The 18,853-nt window shown below is 45.3% G+C and overlaps 1 protein-coding gene and 1 long non-coding RNA gene across 3 annotated transcripts in view; both read left to right on the top strand.

The window, feature by feature from the left end:
* ZNF341 (zinc finger protein 341) overlaps window positions 1–2,234 on the top strand; it is a 42,094-nt gene extending 39,860 nt beyond the window's left edge. For both annotated transcript variants that reach the window (XM_082432128.1, XM_082432129.1), the window contains exon 15: window positions 1,001–2,234. In XM_082432128.1, the coding sequence (XP_082288254.1) occupies window positions 1,001–1,530 (530 nt within the window). In that variant the 3' untranslated portion in view covers window positions 1,531–2,234. The remainder of the gene's footprint in view (window positions 1–1,000) is intronic.
* LOC309646203 overlaps window positions 1–18,853 on the top strand; it is a 441,930-nt gene that overhangs the window by 48,503 nt on the left and 374,574 nt on the right. The window lies entirely within an intron of this gene.

The raw sequence follows: 18,853 nt of genomic DNA, 5'->3' as shown, positions 1-18,853 counted from the left end.
TCCTGCTGGGTGGCCTCGGGCAAGTCACTGCCCCCTCTCTGAGCTGTCATCCCAGGGAGGCTGAGGGGACCATGGCACAGGCTGTGTGTGGGACGGAGTTGACTTCATGGTGGATATGGAGGCACCAGTGATTCATCCAGTGAGTGACTATTGCGAGAATACCATGTGTCAGGCACTGGGGGTGCCATGGGGGAATCAGGCAGAAGCCCACCCTGCCCTCCTGGGGAAGCTTAGCATTTAGTGGCAGAGATCGAAAATGAACAGCAAACAAATAAGTATGTTACACTAAAATATGCTGAGGGCAAAGATGGAAATAAGCAGAGTGAGGGGGCAGAGAAAGAAGGGAAGTGGGTATCAGGGAGGGGTCCCCGGAGGAGGTGACACGAAAGCTGAGTCTGAGGGAGAAGAGCCGGAAGTGGCTTCCAGGGTGAGGGAGCAGCAAGTGCGAAGCCTTCAGGCAGGGAAGAGACTGGCAGGTGTTTGAGACGAGGAAAGGCGGGCGGGAGGCCTGGAGCTCAGAGAACAAGAGAGGGGAGAGGAAGGGGATGGGTCTGAGAGGTGAAAGGGGTGGCCAGCTGCAGGCGACTCTGTGGGAAATTTGGGGAATCACTGGCGGGTTTGGAGCAGGGAGTGTCATGGAGACGTTTTACCAAGACCGCTGTAGCTGCCCTGTGGGGAATGGTCTGAGGCGGCCAGGGTGAGGCAGGCAGACCAGAGAGGAGAGAGATGATGGTGACCTGGCAAAGTTAGTCAAGGTTTAGGGGCTGAGCTTGCTGTTCCAGGCAGAGGGGAAACAGCACAAGCAAAGGCCCAGGGGCAGGAGGCTGGCACAGGGTAAGTGGCTGGGAGAAGGTGGGAGATGAGAGTGGCGGGAGCAGGGCCCAGATCACACCCATGCTCGTAGGGCAAGCTGAGGAACTGGGCTTCGTTCCAAGCGCCAGGGCAGCACTGCAGGGTGAAGGGTCTGGGTGCCTCTCACTGCCTTCCCTTCACTCCCCAGGCATGAAGCTCCACAAGTGCGCCTTGTGCAGCAAGTCCTTCAGCCGCCGTGCCCACCTCGCCGAGCACCAGCGCGCCCACACAGGCAACTACAAGTTCCGCTGTGCCGGCTGCGCCAAGGGCTTTTCCCGCCACAAGTACCTCAAGGACCACCGCTGCCGCCTTGGCCCCCAAAAGGACAAGGACCTGCAAGCCCGGCGGCCCCCCCGGAGGAGGGCAGCCCCCCGCAGCGGCAGCACTGGTGGCCGCAAGGTGGTGACGCCCCTGCCTGACCCGCTGGGGCTGGAGGAGCTGAAGGACACAGGGCCTGGGCCAGTGCCCGAGGCCGCCCCAGGCAAGCCGCCCTTCTCGGAGCCGGATGCCGTGCTGTCGATCGTAGTTGGGGGGACGGTGGGGGGCGAACCTGAGCTGGTGGTGCCCGGGCATGCCGAGGGCCTGGGCTCCAACCTGGCCCTGGCGGAGCTGCAGGCAGGGGCCGAGGGCCCATGTGCCATGCTTGCTGTGCCTGTCTACATCCAGGCCTCGGAGTGATGGACCCATGGTGTTTGCTCCCACATCCTGCCTGATGCTCACCTTTGGGTCCAGGGCCTCTAGGAGCTGACTAGAGATCCTTCCCAGTGGAAGTGAGCCATTGGTCAAAATCCTTTTGGAACATGCTCTGTAAACCCTGGTCCAGGGCCGTCTCGCTGTATCCCCTGTCCTTCTGGGAAGCCCTGCAGCATTCTGGGATCTGAGGCAGCTGAGCCTGAATGGCCCAGGGTCTGGCTGGTCCAGGCTGGTGGTCAGGCTGCCTATGAGAGAAGACAGGGCAGTCCCACCCACCCCTCCTCCAGGCTGCCTAGGGGCAGCCTCTAGTTAAGCTGCTCTTCAGGGGCCTGATATGGTTGGAGCCCTTACCTGTTAAACCTTTTCACATGCAGTTCTCCCAGCATCCCCAGACGACTCTGTGATGTAGGCATGTAGGAGGCACTCGAGTGTTGTGGTTAGAGTTCAGCTGTCAGCCAGATCTGGCTTCAGATCCAAGCGCTGACACTTACTTGCTGTGTGACCTTGGATAAGTCACTTGACCTCTCTGAGCCCTGCATTCCTCATCTGTACAATGGGGCTTATGACAGTACTACCTCATAGGGCTGTCATTGGGATCCAGTATGATGAAATGTACAAAGAGTTTGGCATAGAGTTTGGCGTAGTGCCCGGCACTCAGAAAGTGCTCAATAAATATTTTTATCAACATGGCTCAGGCCCTAGCTTTGGCAATTTCTTTCTTAGCCCCTAGGTGGCAGCGTTCCCCCCTCCAAAGCTTGTGCGGGCTGAGGGGTCACTTGGCTCCTCACACAGCTACGATGCCCCAATTGCCATAGAGAGGTTTGGTGCATCCAGAATATGTCCCATGGAAACCCCTGGAGGAAGGGGTTTATAACTCACTTTTGAAAATGCAGGGTCCTGGGCCTTGCCCTAAAACCCTTTGGAATCAGAAACTCTAACCAGAGTCAGAGGACCATCTCGAGCAGGCCTCTGGATGGCCATAGGTGCCCCCACATCCAGCATTCCCTTCCCCATCTCCAGCTAGTCCAGGGGGGAAGCAAACTAGGCTCCTGGGAGACAGGGAGGGAGAAAAGGGGCCTTCACCAGTGCTTTCTTATTTGTCTTCACCACCACCGTGCTGGGCCACACTGCCTCAGTTACAGGAGAGGACTCTGAGGCTGAGATGGAACAGGGCAGGATGCGGGAGGACTGTCGGACTCAATTTGATCACTGAGTTTCCCTGAAGGCTGACATCCCTCAGACATCTGTGTGTGGGCCTGTGGCTGGAACTCAGAGCAAGGTCGAGTTCCCCACATCCTCAGGAAGGGTGTGATGCAGTGGGAGGGGCGAGTGAGGTAGCAGTGCACAGCTGAGGGGGTAAGGGCGGTAAGGGTACCCAGCCCTCAGGAGGGCCAGGGGAGGGGCTGATGGGGACAGGAAGTCTCAGAGGGGGAGGTAACACTCGATCTAGGCCTTGACACAGAGTGTTTGGTGGATAGAAGAAGGCATGCCAGGGGGATTGGTTCAAGACGGCGGAGTAGAAGGACGTGCGATCACTCCCTCTTGCGAGAGCACCGGAATCACAACTAACTGCTGAACAAGCATCGACAGGAAGACACTGGAACTCAACAAAAAAGATACCCCACATCCAAAGACAAAGGAGAAGGCACAATGAGATGGTAGGAGCGACACAATCACAATAAAATCAAATCCCATAACTGCTGGGTGGGTGACTCACAAACTGGAGAAAACTTATACCACCGAAGTCCACCCACTGGAGTGAAGCTTCTGAGCCCCACGTCAGGCTTCCCAGCCTGGGGGTCCGGCAATGGGAGGAGGAATTCCTAGAGAATCAGACTTTGAAGGCTAGCAAGACTTGATTGCAGGACTTCCACAGGACTGGGGGAAACAGAGACTCCACTCTTGGAGGGCACACACAAAGTAGTGTGTGCATCAGGACCCAGGAGGGAAGGAGCAGTGACCCCACAGGAGACTGAACCAGACCTACCTGCTAGTGTTGGAGGGTCTCCTGCAGAGGCGGGGGGTGGCTGTGGCTCACCATGAGGACAAGGACACTGGCAGCAGAAGTTCTGGGGAGTACTCCTTGGTGTGAGCCCTCCCAGAGTCCGCCATTAGCCCCACTAAAGAGCCAGGTAGGCTCCAGTGTTGGGTCGCCTCAGGCCAAACAACCAACAGGGAGGGAACCCAGCCCCACCCATCAGCAGACAAAGTGGATTAAAGTTTTACTGAGCTCTGCCCACCAGAGCAACACCCAGCTCTACCCACCACCAGTCCATCCCATCAGGAAACTTGCACAAGCCTCTTAGATAGCCTCATCCACCAGAGGGCAGACAGCAGAAACAAGAAGAACTACAATCCTGCAGCCTGTGGAACAAAAACCACAGTCACAGAAAGACAGACAAGATGAAAAGGCAGAGGGCTATGTAGCAGATGAAGGAACAAGATAAAACCCCAGAAAAACAACTAAATGAAGTGGAGATAGGAAACCTTCCAGAAAAAGAATTCAGAATAATGATAGTGAAGATGATCCAGGCCCTCGGAAAAAGAATGGAGGCAAAGATCGAGAAGATGCAAGAAATGTTTAACAAAGACCTAGAAGAATGAAAGAACAAACACCTAGAAGAATTAAAGAACAAACAAACAGAGATGAACAATACAATAACTGAAATGAAAAATACAATAGAAGGAATCAACAGCAGAAAAACTGAGGCAGAAGAACGGATAAGTGACCTGGAAGACAGAATGGTGTAATTCACTGCCACGGAACAGAGTAAAGAAAAAAGAATCAAAAGAAATGAAGACAGGGGCTTCCCTGGTGGCACAGTGGTTGAGAATCTGCCTGCCAATGCAGGAGACACAGGTTCGAGCCCTGGTCTGGGAGGATCCCACATGCCACGGAGCAACTAGGCCCGTGAGCCACAACTACTGAGCCTGCGTGTCGGGAGCCTGTGCTCCGCAACAAGAGAGGCCGCAACAGTGAGAAGCCTGCGCACCGCGATGAAGATTGGCCCCCACTCGCCGCGACTAGAGAAAGCCCTCGCACAGAAACTAAGACCCAACACAGCCAAAAATAAAATAAATAAATAAATTAAAAAAAAAAAAAAGAAAGAAAGAAATGAAGACAGCCTAAGAGACCTCTGGGACAACATTAAACACAACAACATTCACATTATAGGGGTCCCAGAAGGAGAAGAGAGAGAGAAGACCCGAGAAAATATTTGAAGAGATTATAGTCGAAAACTTCCCTAACATAGGAAAGGAAATAGCCACCCAAGTCCAGGAAGTGCAGAGAGTCCCAGGCAGGATAAACCCAAGGAGAAACACACCGAGACACATAGTAATCAAATTGACAAAAATTAAAGACAAAGAAAAATTATTGAAAGCAACAAGGGAAAAATGACAAATAACATACAAGGGAACTCCCATAAGGTTAACAGCTGATTTCTCAGCAGAAACTCTACAAGCCAGAAGGGAGTGGCATGATATATTTAAAGTGATGAAAGGGAATAACCTACAACCAAGATTACTCTACCCGGCAAGGTTCTCATTCAGATTCGACGGAGAAATCAAAAGCTTTACAGACAAGCAAAAGCTAAGAGAATTCGGCACCACCAAACCAGCTCTACAACAAATGCTAAAGGAAATTCTCTAAGTGGGAAACACAAGAAAAGGACCTACAAAAACAAACCCATAACAATTAAGAAAATGGTCATAGGAACATACATATCAAAAATTACCTTAAATGTGAATGGATTAAATGCTCCAACCAAAAGACACAGGCTCACTGAATGGATACAAAAACAAGACCCATATATATGCTGTCTACAAGAGACCCACTTTAGACCTAGGGACACATACAGACTGAAAGTGAGGGGATGGAAAAAGATATTCCATGCAAATGGAAATCAAAAGAAAGCTGGAGTAGCAATACTCATATCAGATAAAATAGATTTTAAAATAAAGAATGTTACAAGAGACAAGGAAGGACACTACATAATGATCAAGGGATCAATCCAAGAAGAAGATATAATAATTATAAATATATATGCACCCAACATAGGAGTACCTCAATACATAAGGCAACTGCTAACAGCTATAAAAGAGGAAATCAACAGTAACACAGTAATAGTGGGGGACTTTAACACCTCACTTACACCAATGGGCAGATCATCCAAACAGAAAATTAATAAGGAAACACAAGCTTTAAATGACATAGTAGACCAGATAGATTTAATTGATATTTATAGGACATTCCATCCAAAAACAGAAGATTACACTTTCTTCTCAAGTGCGCACGGAACGTTCTCCAGGATAGATCACATCTTGGGTCACAAATCAAGCCTCAGTAAATTTAAGAAAATTGAAATCATATCAAGCATCTTTTCTGACCACAATGCTATGAGATTAGAAATCAATTAGGGGGAGAAAAACGTAAAAAACACAAACACATGGAGGCTAAACAATACGTTACTAAATAACCAAGAGATCACTGAAGAAATCAAAGAGGAAATCAAAAAATACCTAGAGACAAATGACAATGAAAACATGACAATCCAAAACCTATGGGATGCAGCAAAAGCAGTTCTAAGAGGGAAGTTTATAGCAATACAAGCCTACCTCAAGAAACAAGAAAAATCTCAAATAAACAATCTAACCTTACACCTAAAGGAACTAGAGAAAGACGAACAAACAAAACCCAAAGTTAGTAGAAGGAAAGAAATCATAAAGATCAGAGCAGAAATCAATAAAACTAAAAGCTGGTTGTTTGAGAAGATAAAGAAAATTGATAAACCATTAGCCAGACTCATCAAGAAAAAGAGGGAGAGGACTCAAATCAATAAAATTAGAAATGAAAAAGGAGAAGTTACAACAGACACCGCAGAAATACAAAGCATCCTAAGAGACTGCTATAAGCAACTCTATGCCAATAAAATGGACAACCTGGAAGAAATGGAAAAATTCTTAGAAAGGTATAACGTTCCAAGACTGAACCAGGAAGAAACAGAAAATATGAACAGACCAATCACAAGTTATGAAATTGAAACTGTGATTAAAAATCTTCCAACAAACAAAAGTCCAGGACCAGATGGCTTCACAGGTGAATTCTATCAAACATTTAGAGAAGAGCTAACACCCATCCTTCTCAAACTCTTCCAAAAAATTGCAGAGGAAGGAACACTCCCAAACTCATTCTACGAGGCCACCATCACCCCGATACCAAAACCAGACAAAGATACTACACAAAAAGAAAATTACAGACCAATATCACTGATGAATATAGATGCAAAAATCCTCAACAAAAGACTAGCAAACAGAATCCAACAACACATTAAAAGGATCATACACCATGATCAAGTGGGATTTATCCCAGGGATGCAAGGATTCTTCAATATATGCAAATCAATCAATGTGATCCGCCATATTAACAAATTGAAGAATAAAAACCATATGATCATCTCAATAGATGCAGAAAAAGATTTTGACAAAATTCAACACCCATTTATGATTAAAAAAAACCTCTCCAGAAAGTGGGCATAGAGGGAACCTACCTCAACATAATAAAGGCCATATATGACAAACCCACAGCAAACATCATTCTCAATGGTGAAACACTGAAAGCATTTCCTCTAAGATCAGGAACAAGACAAGGATGTCCACTCTCGCCACAATTATTCAACATAGTTTTGGAAGTCCTAGTCACGGCAATCAGAGAAGAAAAAGAAAAGGAATACAAATTGGAAAAGAAGAAGTAAAACTGTCACTGTTTGCAGATGACATGATACTATACATAGAGAATCCTAAAGATGCCACCAGAAAACTACTAGAGCTAATCAATGAATTTGATAAAGTTGCAGGATACAAAATTCATGCACAGAAATCTCTTGCATTCCTATACACTAATGATGAAAAATCTGAAAGAGAAATTAAGGAAACACTCCCATTTACCACTGCAACAAAAAGAATAAAATACCTAGGAATAAACCTACCTAGGGAGACAAAAGAGCTGGATACAGAAAACTATAAGACACTGATGAAAGAAATTAGATGATTTAAACAGATGGAGAGATATACCCTGTTCTTGGATTGGGAGAATCAATATTGTGAAAATGCCTATACTACCCAAAGCAATCTACAGATTCAATGCAATCCCTATCAAATTACCAATGGCATTTTTTACAGAAGTAGAACAAAAAATCTTGAAATTTGTATGGAGACCCTAAAGACCCTGAATAGCCAAAGCAGTCTTGAGGGAAAAAAATGGAGCTGGAGGAATCAGACTCCCTGACTTCAGACTCTACTACAAAGCTACAGTAAGCAAGACAATATGGTACTGACACAAAAACAGAATATAGATCAATGGAACAGGACAGAAAGCCCAGAGATAAACCGACACACCTGTGGTCAACTAATCTATGACAAAGGAGGTAAGGATATACAATGGAGAAAAGACAGTCTCTTCAATAAGTGGTGCTGGGAAAACTGGACCACTACATGTAAAAGAATGAAATTAGAACACTCCCTAACACCATACACAAAAATAAACTCAAAATGGATTCGAGACCTAAATGTAAGACCAGACACTATAAAACTCTTAGAGGAAAACATAGGAAGAACACTCTTTGACATAAATCACAGCAAGATCTTTTTTGATCCATCTCCTAGAGTAATGGAAATAAAAACAAAAATAAACAAATGGGACTTAATGAAGCTGAAAAGCTTTTGCAAAGCAAAGGAAACTACAAACAAGACGAAAAGACAACCCTCAGAATGGGAGAAAATATTTGCAAACGAATCAACGGACAAAGGATTAATCTCCAAAATATATAAACAGCTCATGCAGCTCAATATTAAAGAAACAAACAACCCAATCCAAAAATGGACAGAAGACCTAAATAGACATTTCTCCAAAGAAGACATACAGGTGACCAAGAAGCACATGAAAAGCTGCTCAACATCACTAATTATTAGAGGAATGCAAATCAAAACTACAATGAGGTATCACCTCACACCAGTTAGAATGGGCATCATCAGAAAATCTACAAACAACAAATGCTAGAGAGGGTGTGGAGAAAAGGGAACCCTCTTGCACTGTTGGTGGGAATGTAAATTGATACAGCCACTATGGAGAACAGTATGGAGGTTCCTTAAACAACTAAAAATAGAATTACCATATGACCCAGCAATCTTGCTACTGGGCATATACCCTGAGATAACCATAATTCAAAAAGACACATGCACCCCAATGTTCATTGCAGCACTATTTACAATAGCCAGGTCATGGAAGCAACCTAAATGCCCATCGACAGACGAATGAGTAAAGAACATGTGGTACATATATGCAATGGAATATTACTCAGCCATAAATAGGAATGAAACTGGATCATTTGTAGAGATGTGGATGGATCTAGAGACTGTCATAGAGAGTGAAGTAAGTCAGGAAGAGAAAAACAAATATCGTATATAGACGCATATATGTGGAACCTAGAAAAATGGTACAGATGAACCGGTTTGCTGGGCAGAAATAGAGACACAGATGTAGAGAACAAATGTATGGACAACAAGGGGGGAAAGTGGCCGGGGGGTGGTGGTGGTGGGATGAATTGGGAGATTGGGATTGACATATATACACTAATATGTATAAAATGGATAACTAATAAGAACCTGCTGTAAAAAAAAATAAATAAAATTCAAAAATTAAAAAGAAGAAGAAGAAGAAGAAGGCATGCCAAGTAGAGCAGGGCATGAGCAAAGACCTCGAGGTATGACAGTGCTCAAGGTGTGTCGTGTTCTGGGGCTGGTGAATGGTCCAGGGTGACAGAGATTTGGGGGAAGTGGGTAGATCATGATAATCACTAATATGCTTCGAGCCTTCATGTGATTGACACTGTGCTATAAGCCTTTTATGTCGTATCACCTCAGCCCCATCAGGTGAGAATTGTCACTTTCCTTATTTTACAGATGAGGAAATGTAGGCACATTTGGGTAAAGTTTCTTACCCAAACTCACACAACTAATAAGTCAGAGAGTTGGGATTCAGGCTGAGTGGCCTGACTCCACGTGGCCTTAGCCACTCTGCTCTACTGAAATATGGGTTGATGTCTAATCAGAGAGAGCCTTGGATGTTGGGTTAAGGAATTTTATTCTCTACAATTAATATATTCTCTATAATGGAAGAGTCATGGGTGGCATTAAACATTTTAAAAAAAATTGTAACAGTGATAGTAAAAAATGTTAAAAACCACATCTCCATCCTAATACAACTATTTAAATTATATTTCTCTTTTCTTCCTGCCAATGTACACATGCATGCACTTACCAGTAATCACGAGGACTAAAGTTTACTAGGCACTTATATCATGCCTGGTGTGTCCTAAGCACTTTAAGGTAGGTGCTACTTTTAATCATATTTTACAGCTGAGATGAGGCAAGGTTAAGCAGCCCAAGTCACACAGCAGTAAGTGACAGAGCCAGGCCCCCAAACAAGGACCATATCAAGATCAGGTCTAATACTTAACAGATGTGCAGTTGGACTGTGGGGGAGGAGGCTGGGGCACTATTGGGGTTCTCATAGCTGAACGTGTCCCAGGTTGGCAGATGAGAGACTGAGGCCCAGAGAGCGGAAGGCCCATGGTCAAGGGTCACTCAAAGTTGATGACAGAGCTTCTCCAGGACCCCAGAGCCCCTAAATGCAGGACAGGGTGTAGTATAAAGAGGAACTGACCTGGGCATCCAAGGTCCCACAGATTTTGGCATCAGGCAGAGCTGGGTTTGAATCCTGGCTCTGCCTCTTCCCAGCTGTGTAACTGTGGCAAGTCACTTCACCTCTCTGAACCTTGGGGTCCTCATATGTCAAATGGGGAGAATAATAGTACCTACCCAATGAGACTGTTGTTGCAACTGAGGGAGAGAATTCTGGTAAAGCAGCGATCACAAATTGGCAGCCCACAGGTTGATAGACTTTGGCATTCACAATGTTTGAAAAATGAGCCAACATTTAAAAATAATGAAATTGGAGACCTGCAATCATGAAAAGTAAGATTCATTCCTTCTGTGTCAGGAACAGACCATAGTGCCTGCTATCATGACTTCAACATTATGTTGGAGGTCTAGCCAAAGGAACAAGGCAAGGAAAATAAATGATGTAAGGATTGGGAAGGAGGAAATAATAGCAAGGATGCTGAAATAATAGTAAGACAAATATATAAAAATTTACTGTGTTCCTATACTCTAGAAGTAATTAGAAAATGTAATTCAAAGTTGGGAGATTTCACATAAAAATCTGGGTTTCTGACTTCTATTGAAAAATGGGGGGAATTCCCTGGTTGTCCAGTGGTTAGGACTCTGGCCCTTCACTGTTGAGGGCGTGGGTTCAATCCCCGGTCGGGGAACTAAGATCCTGCAAGGTGCGTGGCGTGGCCACAGAAAAAATAAATTAAAAAAAGATAAAAATGGGATATCTGGTACCATGGGGCAGTAGTCAGGTGGAGCTGGGCTAGCCAGCCCTTTAGGTGAGCACATATATTACATGTGTCTGAAAAGTGGAAAAGCAAGATGGCCAGGCAGGGCCACATGATTTTTCATGTCCCTGGCCCACTTTACTCATTTATCTTATTTATAGACTCTGTGGGTATATGACTTTGAGGAACCCTGTAAATTCTGCTTCCTTTACGTCCAGTCCTCTGTCTGCTTCTAAGCCAGAGCTGCCCTCAGTTTCTCTATCAATAAATGTGGGGAGTTGAGTCATGGTTTTACTGACTGTATACTCAGTGCCACACCCTGTGCTCTGTGCCTTATTTATATGTTACTGAGTCCTCAAGACACCCCTAGGAAGCAAGCTCTCTTATCATGTCCATTTTACAGGTGGGGAAACCAAGGCTCAGAGAGGTATAACAACTTGCCCAAGGACTCACAGCTGGAATGTGTGGAGCTGGGCCTCCAGTCCAGGACTGACAGACTCCAGAACTCCTGCCTAGTCTTAGGATTTCTAAAGCTCTCACCAGCTCTGATGAGATGGTTATTTTTGGAACCACTTCTCTGAGGCTCCAGCCACAGCTCATCTCCTTGGCCACACTACCCCGTCCAGGCCCCCAGGCTCTCCTGCATGAATGACCATATCATCAGCCTTCTCTTTTTTAAAAAATTAATTAATTTAATTTTATTTATTTTTGGCTGCACTGGGTCTTTGTTGCTGTGAACAGGCTTTCTCTAGTTGTGGTGAGTGGAGGCTACTCTTCATTGCACTGCGTGGGCTTCTCATTGCGGTGGCTTCTCTTGTTGCGGAGCACGGGCTCTAGGCGCGCGGGCTCAGTAGATGTGGCACAAGGGCTTAGTTGCTCCGCAGCATGTGGGATCTTCCTGGACCAGGGGTTGAACCCGTGTGCCCTGCATTGGCAGGCGGATTCTTAACCACTGCGCCACCAGGGAAGCCTATCAGCCTTCTCTTTGGTCTCCCTGCTTTCTCTATTCCTCCACCATGATCCATTCTCTTGACAGCAGCCCAAAGGATCTCTCTAGAGCCTGGTCAGATTATGCCACTTTCTTGTTTAAAACCCTCCAGTGGGGGCTTCTCTGGTGGCGCAGTGGTTGAGAAGCTGCCTGCCAATGCAGGGGACACGGGTTCGAGCCCTGGTCTGGGAAGACCCCACATGCCGCGGAGCGACTAGGCCCGTGAGCCACAATTGCTGAGCCTGCGCGTCTGGAGCCTGTGCTCCGCAGCAAGAGAGGCCGCGATAGCGAGAGGCTCGCGCACCGCGATGAAGAGTGGCCCCCACTTGCCGCAACTAGAGAAAGCCCTCGTACAGAAACGAAGACCCAACACAGCCATAAATAAAAAAACAAGCAAACAAACAAAAAAAACCTTCCAGTGGCTTCCAATCCTTCCCAGGGTGAAATCTAAAGTTCTCCCTGTAGATTTCAAGGTTCTATACCATGCAGCCCTCATCTCCTACCACTCTTTTCTTTTTTCTTTAAATTTATTTATTTTGTTTATTTTTTTATTTTTTGGCTGTGTTGGGTCTTTGTTGCCACACGCGGGCTTTCTCTAGTTGCGGCGAGCAGGGGCAGCTCTTTGTTGCGGTGCGCGGGCTTCTCATTGCGGTGGCTTCTCTTGTTGCGGAGCACGGGCTCTAGGCACGCGGGTTCAGTAGTTGTGGCTCACGGGCTCTAGAGCGCAGGCTCAGTAGTTGTGGTGCATGGGCTTAGTTGCTCCGTGGCATGTGGGATCTTCCCGGACCAGGGCTCAAACCCGTGTCCCCTGCCTTGGCTGGCGGATTCTTTAACCACTGCACTACCAGGGAAGCCCTCCTACCACTCTTTTCTTATTTCACTCCACTCCAGCCACACCTGCCCCCTAGCTGTTCTTCCATCATATAAACTAGTTCCTGCCTCGGGGCCTTTGCACTTGCTGTTCCCTCTCTCTAGAATGCTCTTCTCCCAGATTTTTTATGGCTGGCTCCCTCCTTCTATTCACCTTTGTCCAAAAGTCATTTCCTCAGAGAGGTCTTCCCTGGCCAATCTGTCTAAAATAACCCCTACCCACTCCCATCATTCTCTAGTCCCTTAGCCTGCTTCATTTTTATTCATCACCCTTGACGTTATATTAGACGTTTCTTTATTGTCTGTTCCCCTCATTAGAAACCCACAAGGACAAGGACTTTTTTCTGTTTTGTTCACTGGTATATCTGCAGTGCCTAGAACTTCCCAGGAATTGCTCGATCAATATTTCTTGAGATATTTTGAACGAACAAGGTCCCCTCCACACATCCTCTCCTCCCACCTCACAGAGGCCAAGGGTAAGTTTCCCCCAGTAAGAATCTGCCACATAGGCTGAGAGAGAATTGGGAGGTAATGTCTGGTTATAAAGGACTCTTTCCTTTGTCTTAAAAGGGAGCTGACAATATCTGGGACAAATGACAAAGGCGGTGGCTTGGAAGTCTCAGTTGACAGAGCAAGTATCCGGCCTGGCCCAGGAGAACCGGTTGCACCAATTTTATCACCCCTGGGGAGGAAGGAGTGGAGGTGGCAGCTGCAGATGCTCCCAACCCCCAAGGCTGCCAGCAAGTGCCCCATGGATTCTCAGGACCTGAAGGGTGGTGGTGTCAGGGAGTTTAGTAGATTCTACCTCAGGGTTGGGGGTGACCCCCTACTGGCCAAGGATGGCTGGTGTATGGTCAGGCACAGAACCTGAGGCAGGAGGCCAAGGCCCAACTTCTCTGTATAGAATCACAGAGAGTAAACTGAAGCCCAGAAAGTGAAAGGGTCTTGTCATGGCAAACTGAGTTCAGATCCAGCTCTCCTGACCCCCGGGTCACAGCTACCTCAGTCCATTCATTTATTCACGCAACAAATATTTAATGAGCACCTACTATATGCCAGGCATAGTTCTAGGCATTGGCGGTACACGGTGAACCAAACAGGTAATGATCTGTGGAGTTCCCCTGTAGAGGAAGCAGAAGATAAATAACAAAGTAAATAAGCAAATTATATAATATGTTAGGAGGTGATAAATTACTGTAGAAAAGAGAAAAACTAGAGACAAGTAGAGGTTTGGGGAGTATGGGGTGTGGGGCAGGTTGCAGCATTATTTGGGGTGGCCTGGAAGGCCTCACTAGGAAGGAAACATTTAGGAAAAGACTCAAGGAAGAGGAAATGAGCCATGTGGTTATCTGGGAAACAGCATGTCAGGGAGAGGGCACAGCCCTTGCAGAGCAATGCCCTAAGGTTGGAGGGCCCTGCTGTGTTTGAAGAACAGTAGAGAGGCCAGTGTGGCTGGAGCGAGGAGTTGGAAAGGCAGTGAGGTGACGGGAGGATCATGACACGTCATATAGGGACTTGAGGGACATTGAAAGGCCTTTGGCTTTTACTCTGAGGTATGTGGGGAGCCATCGGGGGGGCTGTGAGCAGTGGATCTGACATGTATTTTTTAAAGGACCCCTCAGGCTGCCATTTAGAGAATGTGCTGGAGCGGGTAAGGGTGGAGACAGGAAGGCCAGTGAGGAAGTGTATTAGTTTCCTATTGCTGCTGTAACAAATTACTACAAACTCTGTGGCTTAAAACAACTCAAGTTTATTATCTTTCAGTGTTGGAGGTCAGGGGTCTGGTATGGTTCTCAGTGGACTGAGATCAAGTTACTGGCAGGGCTGTGTTCCTTTTGGAGGCTCTTGGGGAAAATCCATTCCCATGCCTTTTCCAGTTTCTAGAAGCCACCCGCATTCCTTGGCTTGTGACCCCTTTCTAGCTTCAAAGCCAGAAAGGTAGCATCTTCCATTCTCTCTCTGACTCTGACCCTTCTGCTTTCTTCTTGTGATTGCATTGGGCCCACCAGGATAATCTCCCCATCTCAAGATCCTTAATTTAATTCTTCTGCAAAGCCCTTTTTGCCACTTAAGATGACATTCTATAGAATGTGGACATCTTTGGAAGGCCAATATTCTGCCTACCACTGGAGGCTACTGCAAAAATCCAGGCAAGAAATGATGGTGAAATGAGTCAGAGTGACAGCAGTGAAGATGGTGAGAAGAGGTGGGGTTCTGGATATATTTTGAAGGTAGAGCCAACAGGATATTCTGAGATTGGATGTGGACCTTTCTTTTCCAGTGGAGGGGGACTTCTAGTCTACCTCTGTGTTGGGCCTGGACCTGGGTGAGGATGTGGGTTTCTCTGGCATGAGGACCAAGGAGTCATCAATCCATTATTGGAACCTATGTGGCTCCCTAGGGCCTGGTGCCTGTTACATGGCCTGCACGTGCTCAGTTGAAGGGGTATGAAGTACGTCTTGTAACCCACCATTAGCTCAAGTGCAGGGGTCCCTCCAGGGCACAATCTCCCCCAACTCCCCACTGTCCAGGTTCTGCTGGGCCTGACCTATGCCTATTGCTAACTTTGGCCTGTTCCCCAGGAAGGTCACACTTGCTCCCATGTCCATCACACTTTATTTATGTGTTTGTTTATGTGTGAAACCGAGTCTCCCTAAAACCGAGTTCCCGTACTGAGTTTATGATTAATCTCTCTATCCAAAACTTTATTCCCCTGCTTGTCTCCTCTGACCTCAATCCCTTTTTTGTCCCCTCTGGCCTCAATCCTGTGCTAACTGAACACTAATCAACCAGAGTCAGCTATTGTTGATAACATCATCAATGTAGTAAAATTGCTACTATGTCATCATTAACTTACAAGCTCAGGTTGTTTCTCTAGGGCAAGATGAGCCCACAGATCCTCAAGCCATGGACTGCCTGGACAGAGAATTATAAAAAGGAGACCTCCTGATTCCTGAAACCATGATTAAGAAATGTCACAAGACGATGATTAATCCTAGTTCCTTTGTTCTTCCCCCTTAAAACATCCCTAACTCAAAGACCAAGATGAAGTGGATCTGAGACTTGTCTCCCACTCCTTAGCTTGATGCCCTGCAAATAAATCCTTACTTTGCTGCAAATGCCCGCTGTCAGAGTTTGGCTTTCTGCATCACGGGCACACGAGCTCTTGCTCGGTTTCATGTGTATCTCTCTGTCCATTTATTCATTTGGATGTAGGCGGTATAAGCATAGTGGCTAAGCAGGTTGTATTTACAGTAAGAATCCCAGCTCTGTCCCTACAAGCTGTGTGACCTTGGGCAAGCTCTTCAACTTCTCTGTTTCTCCAGTATCTAATGTACAAAATTGGGACGATAATAATGCTCATTTCATGCAGTTGTTGTGTGGGCTAAATGAGCTATTTCTTGTAAAATGCTCAGTTTGGTGTCTTGCTTAGAACAAAGTGCTCAATAAAGATTTTCTATTACTTGCTGAGGTATCAGATGCCAGCCACACTACTTAATAATGGTGTGACCCTGGGCAAGTCATTCAACCTCTCGAAGCTTCTATTTCCTCAGCTGTAATCTGTACCTACCTCATCGAGCTATAGTTGGGATGATTAAATGAGGTATTCTATGTAAGCCATCTGATTCAGCATGAGGGCTCAATAGATGTTATTGACTATTATTCCTGTCATTATTGTTTATTTATTGTGTAAATATATATTGGTTGCATATTCTGTGCCAGGCCCTTTACCTGTATTCTCAATGAATCCTCAGAATGTGGCCTGGTGTGGAAGTTAGTGTCTCTTTCACAGATGCGGAAACCGAGGCAGATGATGCACCTTGCCACATGGCTGAATGGAAGAGCCCCAGTTCTAAACTAGGTTTGTGTGGTAGGCAACAAAACATGTTTTCTTTTTGTTTATGTACAGTATTACATAATTTACAGACGTACAATATAGTGATTCACAATTTTATAGGTTATACTCCATTTACAGTTATAAAATATTGGCTATATTCCCCATGTTGTACAATATATCTTTTAGCTTATTTTATACATAATAGTTTGTACCTCATAATCCCCTACCCCCAAACATGTTTTCTTTTCATTACTTCAACACACTTTTTTTTGAGTTAAAATTCACATAACATAAAATTCACCATTTTAACTATTTAAAGTGTACAATTCAGTGCTTTTTAATTGGGTTGTTTGTGTTTTTTGTTTTTGAGTTGTAATAGCTTTTTTTTTTAAAGATAATTTTATTTATTTTTTAAAAAATATTTATTTATTTATTTATTTTTGGCTGCGTTGGGTCTTGGTTGCACGGGATCTTTGTTGTGGCATTTGGGGTCTTTCGTTGCGGTGCGTGGGCTCTTCTTTGGGGCACGCAGGCTTCTCTCTAGTTGTGGCTTGCATGCTCAGTAGTTGCAGCGTGTGGGCTTAGTTGCTCTGCAGCATGTGGGATCTTAGTCCCCCGACCAGGGATCGAACCTGCGTCCCCTGCACTGGAAGGCAGATTCTTAACCACTGGGCCACCAGGGAAGTCCCTTTTTAAAAATTGTATTCTGGGGCTTCCCTGGTGACACAGTGGCTAAGAATCTGCCTGCCAATGCAGGGGATACAGGTTTGAGCCCTGGTCCAGGAAGATCCCACATGCCGCGGAGCAACTAAGCCTGCGCACCACAACTACTGAGCCTGCACTCTAGAGCTCGCGAGCCACAACTACTGAGCCCACACGCCACAACTACTGAAGCCCACACGCCTAGAGCCCGTGCTCTGCAACAAGAGAAGCCACCGCAATAGAAGCCCGTGCACTGCAACGAAGAGTAGCCCCTGCTCGCCGCCACTAGAGAAAAGCCCGCGCGCAGCAACAAAGACACAACACAGCCAAAAATAAAATAAACTGATTTTTAAAAAATTTAAAAAAATGTATTCTGAATATTAACCCCTTGCCAGGTATGGAATTTGCCAGTATTTTCTCTCATTTTGTGAGTTGCCCTTTCACTTTCTTGATAATGGACTTTGGTGCACAAAAGTTTTTAATGTTGGTGAAGTCCAATGTATCTATTTTCTTCTTTTGTTGCTTGTGCTTTTTGTGTCATATTTAAGAAACTGTTGCCTAATTGAAGGTCACAAAGATTTATACCTATGTTTCCTTCTAAGAGTTTTATAGTTTTAGTTCTTACATTTAGGTCTTTGATCCATTTTGAGTCCTTTTTTGTATATGGTGAGAGGTAGGGATATAAATTCATTCTTTTGCATCTGAATATCCCGTTGTCCCAGCACTGTTTGTTGAAAGACTGTTCTTTCCCTATTGAATGGTCTTGGTACTCTTGTTGAAAATCAATTGACCACAGATGTATGGGTTTCTTTCTGGACTCTCAGTTCTATTCCATTGATCTATATATCTATCTTTATGTCAGGGCCACACTGTTTTTGTTTTGTTTTGTCTGGGTTTTGCTGTTGTTTTTGTTGTTTTACTGAGAACTTTTTTTAAATTGAGGTATAGTTGATTTACAATATTGTGTTAGTTTCAAGTGTACAGCATGGTGATTCGGTTATATATTTTTTTCTGATTATATTCCATCATAGGTTATTACAAGATGTTGAATATAATTCCCTGTGCTGTACAGTAAATCCTTGTTGCTTATCTATTTTATGTATAGTAGTTTGTATCTGTTAATGGGGGTGGGCTTTTTTGCATTTTTTATTGAGATATAATTGACATATAACATTATAGTTTTCTCTTGCTATCCTCAGGGAATTCGTTCCAGAATCCCCCTCAGATACCAAAATTTGAGGGTGCTCAAGTCCCTTATTATAAAATGGTGTAGTATTTGCATATAACATCCTCTAGTATACTTTAAATCATCTCTAGGTTACTTACAATATCTAATACAATGTAAATGCTATATAAATAGTTGCTGGTGCACAGCAAATTCAAGTTTTGCTTTTTGGAACTTTCTGGATTCTGTTGTTGTTGTTGTTACTATTTTCAAACCTCAGTTGGTTG

This window comes from Balaenoptera physalus (genome assembly GCF_965194825.1).
Source record: "Balaenoptera physalus genome assembly, chromosome: 16".
Lineage (NCBI taxonomy): Eukaryota > Metazoa > Chordata > Mammalia > Artiodactyla > Balaenopteridae > Balaenoptera > Balaenoptera physalus.
Note: the sequence above shows the minus strand (reverse complement) of the source record. Positions and strands in the feature narration are given on the sequence as shown.